This window comes from Mytilus galloprovincialis, chromosome 9 (genome assembly GCF_965363235.1).
Source record: "Mytilus galloprovincialis chromosome 9, xbMytGall1.hap1.1, whole genome shotgun sequence".
Taxonomy (NCBI): Eukaryota; Metazoa; Mollusca; class Bivalvia; order Mytilida; family Mytilidae; genus Mytilus; species Mytilus galloprovincialis.
In genome coordinates this window covers 69476129-69484941 of record NC_134846.1, presented here as the reverse complement: position 1 = coordinate 69484941, position 8813 = coordinate 69476129, and the positions used below count along the sequence as shown (strand labels likewise).

The window sequence follows — 8813 nt, the reverse complement described above, 5'->3', positions numbered from 1 at the left end:
GGGAGTGATTTGTTGTTCTCTTTATATTTTTTCTTATTTTACATTTTATGATTAAGGACAATACATTTTTTCTTAAAGGCAGATGAGTGCTTCTCTTATCGGCTGCAAACGCAACCTCGTGTATACAAGATTGCCGTATTTGTTTCTTAAAATTATTCCGTAAACTGTTTCTTAATATGTCCTCAAGATTATGATTAATTTTGAGGAAACTAGCCCACATACATTCGGTGTGAAAATAAGTTTTTTTCACGTTCGTATTAAATTTGATTTGATTTAAAGGAAGCTTGGATTTTTTCATCAGATTTTAAAATCTTTTTAAGCAACGGAAGAATTTACAAATAAAGAAGAATATCAAAAATCGCATTTTCGAGTGTTTAAATCTTTGTTTTCGAAGTCGATCAAAAAAATACGAACAGATTTCATTATCGGGAATATTAATTTAAAAAAGAAACATTAATGTTACATTATACATTTTATTGCAACTATATATACTTTGTCAAGACCTGTACTGGCCCTGTATGATATATCAACAGCAACAACAATAGTGATAGAAAAAAATCAATGAAACATTGAATTTCACTGGAAGTTAAAATGCACCAAGAAACTGAGGGTAAGCAGTAATGAAGATATTTGACAAGTTTATTGTACTAGTACAATGAGCATTCCTATATATTTTGCATGATGCGTTGCATTAACGTTAACGGAGAACAATGGATTTATCCAAAACTTGCAAGGTAATACAACAGATTGACAGATATATGCAAGTGCAAAGGTATATATTCTTTTTACAATTAGTGTGCAATGATTCTTGTTTTAAGATAGAAACGAAGACCATTAAATAAGAAAGGCACTGAGGCATGAGAAATCCATCTGTTAAACGTCATTATGTCAGTAAAATTAATGTTATATGTCATCACCTCACAACCTTCCCCTTTCCTGCCGTGATTTGTCTTCTCTTTACAAAGAAAACGGCATGAAAATTTAAATTGTACATCGTAAAGATAAATTACAGAAATAAAGTTGTTTTATAGGCTATCACTCACTTATCTTTTAAAAGAAGAAAGGCTAGATGCAAAGAATGTTTTCATGGACCATGTTATTAATGTTGCTTTGTCTATGCGTAAATATTTATCATTTATGCAAATCATTAGAGGTCAAGTTGTTTAAATGTCACTTTATGAAAATTAATGGTTTTCTTGTTTGTAGTCCTTCAAAACATTAATTTTCTTTTCATAAAGCGACAATAAATGTTGACATTACAATGAATGTGTTACACCCTCGTTTTAAGTACCTACACATTAAAGACATCAATTTATATTTTTGTCGTGGCTTGTTTATTATATCTTTGGTCATGTTTGTGGTTAGTCCACCGATAATACAATGAAAAATAATCGCTATATTTAAGGAAATAATCGCTATATTTAGAGAGGAAGTCGTATCATCAGATAACACTTTCAACTAGAACCCCTTTAATTAAAAAAAAATAAAACTATATTTTCAAATATATCTATGTTTCTACGTTTATTACCTAAACACTGCTATAAACCAAGATCGAAAAACTTGTACATTGAAGTCTTTGACATTTGCCTTCTATTTGATTTAATTTAACCATTTCACAGAAAAATAGTTTTTTCTCTCCACTTTAATACTAGTGTTTTATATTATTTTACAATCAATGTCCACCAATGACAGATTATTTAGCCAATATTGATGAGGGTGGTCAAATAAACGATCCTCCATTATCATCTCAAACAGATTCTCTTTGAAGTGCAATTTGCTTATTTAATTTGTACAAAGTACATGAGCCTACAAATGGCGAATTGATTGACAGGCACACTATTAACATGATTGATTACAGAACATATTGCTTGTATACACTTCTACCGATAATCGTTTGTTAGCGCATTGCTGATTGGCCATAGAAAGACATTTATCACGCGTTGTTTGACGGGACTTGACAGATGGGTAATCCCACATGTTATGAATGACAAGAACTTTGTGTGATGTATGGAGCAACCGAAGGGCGGTGTAAACCCTTTATCTAATGAGTCAGTCCTAAGGTGTTGAGAAGGATCTTGCTTGATGGGCGGTTATGTCAGCTTAGCTCGTCCATGTTAATGACAGAAACGTCATACTTGTCCACAAGACCATGGCTAGTCTCTGAAACAGTTGTGTTTTTTTATATCTAAAAAGTGAAATAATTTTTCTGGATTTATGATATATTGTATTTATTTATAATTTCTGTTATAACAACAGTTTGTTGACTTTATAATTTGACAATGTTGACTTCCTCCGTATCATCACAATTCATCCATCCGGATTATTTACAACCTCTTCCAACAACGGTAAGTTTTTTAATTAGATTTTTTATTCAGATATTTTTTTCTTATTTTTCCATTCGTAATGTTTACATACGTCACGTTAAAGATTAAACCTCTATCGGATTACTACTATAACACAGGAAGCCCTTTAAGTATAAAACCGACTAACTCACAACAATTCATTGATTGTTTTGTTAAGAAACGAATGACTTTATGTAAATTTTATACATCACATAACTGAAAAAGTAAACATTTCACTTTTGATTTTCAGTTGGATGCCAAGAAAAGTCCTCTTGCTCTTCTTGCACAGACATGTAGCAGTATTGGGAAAGACACGGCAACATCTTCAAAACCTATTATTCCGCCGCTAAAGAAGGAAACAAATACCGAAAAACATTCTGAAAAAGTGAATATGGATAAATCAAAACATAATGAGATCAAAGAAAAAGACATTGATAGTTCGGAGAAACCTGGGTTTCGTACGGTGTCTCATAAGGATATGCCTCCACTTATTCCTACTTCAAAACCAAAAGAAGAAAAACCGACCTCTCCTCTATCATTAAAAACTTTACCAAGATCAAAAGAACTTACTTCAACAGCGTCGAGTACTCTTTCCTCTCACGCAGATCACCATTTTTCAAGATCTAACGTATCAAGGAGTCCTGGTCAACACCACTCTCCTCATAACGAGGACGAAAAACGTCAAGTTTCATCCGCCTCACCTAGATACGAATCTCGTACCAGTCGTGAACCAGATGAACATAAACCTTCTAGTTACCCAAGTTATTCTGCTTATCCTTCAATATCAAATTCATTTTTATCATATTCACATGCTTCTGGATTAACTCATGATAGTGTGTCTGGACTGCCAGGATTTCCACTTCCACTTCCGGCACATAGTAGCATGTTTGGATCATCTTCTGCAGCTGCAGCGGCACTTGCAGCTCAATCTGCTGCGTACGCAGCACAATCTTCTGCCCTAAAGTCAGCAGCAATGGCATCAAGTTTATCTCCTTTTGTATCTTATGCAAGAGTGCGTACTCCATCAGGTGCCACAACTCTAGTTCCGGTGTGCAGGGACCCTTATTGTAATCACTGTCAGCTGACTGTCCAGAACTCTCACTTATCCGCTACATGTACAGCGGTAGGATGTGCCCAGTGTGCGCATGAAAAGTCACTCCATAATCTTAGCTTAGGACTTCAAGGATCTTCGTTTAATCCATATTCTTCATCAAGCTTATTAGCAGGACAATCAAACTTAAGTGGATATCCTTTGTCATCATTGTACCTACCGGGTCATCTAACGTCACCTGCTCATTCAGGACTACCTTTAGTTTGTAATTGGGTGTCGTCTGGTAATGAACATTGTGGAAAGCGTTTCAGTTCTTCAGAAGAACTCCTACAACATTTACGAACTCATACGACATCTTCCGATCACATGTCGTTAGCAGCAGCTTATGAACGTTATGGCCTTCCTCCTCCAGGTCTCCATTCTTTATCTGGATTACACGGACATTCTTTACAATCCGGCTCACTTAGTCCAAACTCTTTGAGAAGAAGTTATCCTACTAGTTTAAGTCCACTTAGTTCTTTGATGGGATCGGGTAGATACCACCCATACAAATCGCTCATGAATCCATCAGCGGCATTGCCTAGCAATCAGCCTCTTCCACAAGTAGGGCCATATTTGTCTCCGTACTCCTTATATGGACAGAGGATAGGTGCAGCTGCTGTGCCATAAAACAGACTTTAAGTCAAAAATATAAATATAGTGCTGTTCTTTTTTTCAATGTGATAATTTTATTACGACTTGTAGTGGTGATATTTATATGTATAAACTGTCTATTCCGATCAAACTGTTGACAATTTAAGGATTTTATTATGAAATGTTAAAGAAATTTTAGATATGTATCAAATCAGATTAGAGAAATCTTAGATGTGTATAAAAACAGATCAGATAACTTATTTGAAAAAAATCATATTTCAATTTCGTTTGCTGCGTTACTGTCTTTTCCATGACACAAGATGAATATTTAATGGATCAGATTGACATATTTTTTTACAATTTACAACACATCACCTCTTTTGTGTATTGGGAGGCTAAACAGAATACACATCCGATGAGTAATGTAATTTATATTGTTGAATTAAACTATCAATCAAGTTCGTCAGTCCTTTTTATACTACTTATTGATGTAGACAGAAGCGACTGATTATGACAGTGATATATAAGATGCCATAAATAAATAAAATATTAAATCATATGAGAAGTTTTGATATGAATTATAAATTGCAAAATAAAAAAAATGAAGGTATAATTGATGTCATTTATGATGGAGCATATTTATTGTTTACTTGATGATATTTATGACCAAAAACAACATGCAGAGGAGGATTTAATTAAACGGTCATGATGTATACAGACAAAATATTCGCTTTTACTATTACACACCTTCATCGTAGTTAACCTACAATTTTCAATTCAAATATAAATTTCACGTTTGAAACATGTAAATAAATGGTGGATTTACATATTTTTACGTGGTTTATATTTTTTAGAACTTCTTTTATTCTTCGGCAGCACAATTTTTCACTGCAAAGAATCAAAATTTGTTTACAATTTTCCTTGTGTAAATCTATAAAAATTAAGATGTCTCATAGATGTACAGCAATAAGCTCAATTATGCAGTGATAAAATAAAATGCATAAAATAAATAACATATTAGATAAAATTGAAAAGTTATGAATTATTATGATTTAAGTATTTTTCTAAAAGTAACGAACTATTATGAATTTAGAATTTTTCTGATTTTACTATAAATTGGTATATGTGGTGAGTTTATTGAAAGCGAACATATGTCTGGTATACACATCAAAAAAGATATCAGAGGTGAAGGAAGTTTTTACCGAGATACATGTACTTCCTCAATTTATCACTTCTGGCATTACCCATAAATCTTACAGCGTTCACGTGACAACCAAAACGATATGGACAGTATCTTGTCGAATTTTTATTTGTACACTCTCTGACCCAAACAAAAAAATATACAGTACTTAATATACAGAATAAAAATAATAAAGCCTACATTTTTACTGACACTTCATTAGACAGTACATAATTGATAACACTTTGAAATATAAATATAAATATAGAACAGCACATGGATACACATCATGGAATATTCAGATTATTCAGTTAGAAAAATAGTATAGCAACACTAGTCAACAGTAGAGAGTGTAAAACAATATAAAATCTTCATGTTCATGATATAACAAGATAATATACGTTAGACCATATCACATTAGGAATGTAAACTTATTTTTTCAGCAATATGTTTACTCTCAAATTTGTTTACATGGCTTCAAACTTCAAAAGAATTACAATCAGATGAAAAAATACGCAAAATTCAAAGAGAAGAGTTTTGCAATTTTGCGAAAAAAGTAGAAAAAAAACGAAAATTTGAAATTGAAGGTTATTCGTGCAATCGAATGGTTTAGATCTACCAGGGATATATACAATTTTCAACATTTGAAAGTACAGAAAGAACATCTTTGAAATGTGCAAACATTAGATGTTTAGTTAAACATATTTAATTTTGCTAACTTAAAGTAAAATGGATTAGACACAGGTAAATCATACTTGTGAAGTCTTCTCCATAATACAATATAAAATATAACTACAATGAGCATGCATGTAAAGCAAACAGTTTGTGGGATATGATACGAGCTATTAGAAAAAAAAAGGAATATTGAAAATTCATCTTTGTATCATTCTGTTGACTTTGGTGTCGATGAGATGACTGAACCAGATTTACTAATTTTAAATAAAATACTAGACTTGGGGCATACATATATTACTTGTAAAAAGTAAATAACAGAAATAATGAACTCAGAGGAAAATCCAATCGGAAAGTCCATAATCACATGGCAAAATAAAATGACAAAACACATCAAAAACGAATGGACAAGAACTGTCATATTCCTGATTTGGTGCAGGCATTTTTAAATGTAGAAAATGGTTTGGATTAAACCTGGTTTTAAAGCGCTTTAACCTCTCACTTTGATGACAGTCTTATCAAGTTCCGTTATATTTATAATGATGCGTAAACTAAACAGACATAATAAATAAAATAGACAAAATATGGGTACAGCAGGCATCATCGTGTAACAATTTTAAAAGGAACAATTTAACAGAACACAACTAACATCTATCTATCAAAAACGTTCATTGATTCGCGTGTCTGACGTCAGAAAATTTAATATGTCACATAAATAAAGGCAACAGTAGTATACCGCTGTTCAAAACTCGTAAATCTATAGACAAAAAACAAAATCGGGGTAACAAACTAAAACTGAGGGAAACGCATTAAATATAAGAGGAAAACAACGACACAACATTAAAATGCAACACACACAGCAATGGACTAAGCATTAGACATAATCCGATGAGAATAACATAAATTTGTCGTTCAATGTATATACAAACAATTTAAAAATTTCACATGGGCAATGTTAGCATACATGGTTAAAAAATCAAAGTATGTAAGAATTAATTTCAAATATAGACCGAGATTTAAAATAGTCCAATAGTTATATAGAATTTATAAGAATCCACAAATAGTTCATTCCACTACGCGATTGAATAGTTTTGACGTTTGTGGTTCAACGTATTTTCAAATTCATAAAAGAACTATATCATAATGACTTATAATAGAACAATATCATATTGACGGGATCTTTTAAAGTACAGTGTCACGTTATAAGAACCAAATAAACACAAAAAATCGCATATACAAAACACACCAGCAAAAAATGAAAGCTTAATAAACACATTGACGGGATGTTTAAGTACCGAGCCACGTTAAACGGATATCAATCGAACAGTAAAAGTAGTAGTAATAATAGAACAAAGACAAATGATAGAACAATATAACACGTTGTTAAGATGATAAACAACATCAGTACGCAGAATCTGTACATCAAGACCATCATGTATTATTTGTGAAGTTTCTTTCGATATTTTAAGAAGCATTTCAAAGGTTATGAAAACTATTTATTTACATAAACTAATGCCATAGTAATATTCAGAGTAAAACAAAATATTAAGAAGACATGCCTCTGCGATGCACTTACAATGAAAATAATATTCAGAAAGACAAATACTGAATACATTTACTTACGAGACTATGTACAATTATAACGGCATGGTCTCATTATATATTTCCTTATTTTGAACATAATTTGTCCATGTTTTTAAATGATAATACTAACATAATGGATTTAATTTATTAATAAAAACAACAGCAGTATACCGATGTTCAAAAGTCATAAATCGTTGAGAAAAACAAATCCGGGTTACAAACTAGAACTGAGGGAAACACATCAATATATATAAGAGGAAAACAACGAAACAACAGAAACACTAAAGTGCAACAACAAACCAAACGCGATGCAAAACACACAGAAACGAATTAACTGATAACAACTGCTATTTCCCTATTATTTAAGAAAAAATGGGGGTTTGAACCTGGTTTTGTGGCTAGCCAAACCTCCCGCTTTTAAGGCAACGTTAAATATAACACTTAAATGATAATATTACATGACAGGACTACAAAACAAATAAATGGAAGAACATACAGGAAAGAGAAATACACAAATAAACATTACGAAATGATAATAGTTATTTTATTGGTGACCCAAAATTCTAAAAAGTTGTTCCAAATACGGCTATGGTTATCTGCCTAAGATAAGAAAATCCTTAGTAATTAGAATAATTCATAATTTTCCATACAGTAAATTTAATGAAAAAAATGGCCATATAATTGATAATCATATAACTACAGAATAAATTGGATATATTTAAAATTAAGGAATTGTGCACGTAAGACTGTGTGGCTTATATATATTAATTGAGCGAGTTAACAGCTATCTATAGAGATGCATGCCTAGTTCAAAAATAGCAAAACCAATGGGAAATCCCAAATCATTTTGAACAAAGCCATTAGTAGTTTATGCATAGCGATGCCAATAAGATGCTTACCCTCATTTGACAAACGGACAGTCCATCATTCACAAAATCTGACAGCATCTCGTAGAGAGTAAAATATATGGTTAATTTTGGAAAACTACGAAAACAATTTAATTTGTACACACTTTTTGATGAATTTCAATCAAATGAATATTTATATTTAATTTTAAATTGAATAAGGAACGTCATAATATCATAAGTGTCAACATGTCGGCTGCTGAAGTCTCGCAAATATATGTTTCATGGGTTGTAGAGTAGGTATGGCATGCCGACTTCGATTTGTCTTGGGTCTATACTAAAGCAATCCATTTTATTGCTTATGGAGAAGACAGGAACCTATGAATGGACAAATCAATATAGATGCCCCATCACGCGTATCATCTGCTAACGAAGGCTATATAGTCTATTTTTCAGTATACTTCAAAATAAGATAAATAATGAAAATATATACTAGTACCATTCTA

General features: G+C 31.9%; 1 protein-coding gene across 1 annotated transcript; it reads left to right on the top strand.

Annotated features, from left to right (window-relative positions):
* Nucleotides 1-1959: 1959 nt before the first annotated feature.
* Nucleotides 1960-4585, top strand: LOC143045781 (zinc finger protein 703-B-like). The gene is made up of 2 exons (XM_076218532.1): nt 1960-2345; nt 2593-4585. Exons 1-2 carry the CDS (start codon nt 2280-2282, stop codon nt 4060-4062), a joined length of 1536 nt encoding a protein of 511 aa, XP_076074647.1. The 5' UTR covers nt 1960-2279; the 3' UTR covers nt 4063-4585.
* The last annotated feature ends 4228 nt before the right edge of the window (nt 4586-8813 follow it).

What these genes read in the sequence shown, in the direction of transcription:
- LOC143045781 (XM_076218532.1), top strand. Translation starts at nt 2,280, where the DNA reads ATGTTGACTTCCTCCGTATCATCACAATTCATCCATCCGGATTATTTA. An exon ending in TACAACCTCTTCCAACAACG is followed by an intron (nt 2,346 to 2,592) that starts GTAAGTTTTTTA and finishes TTTGATTTTCAG; the next exon opens with TTGGATGCCAAGAAAAGTCC.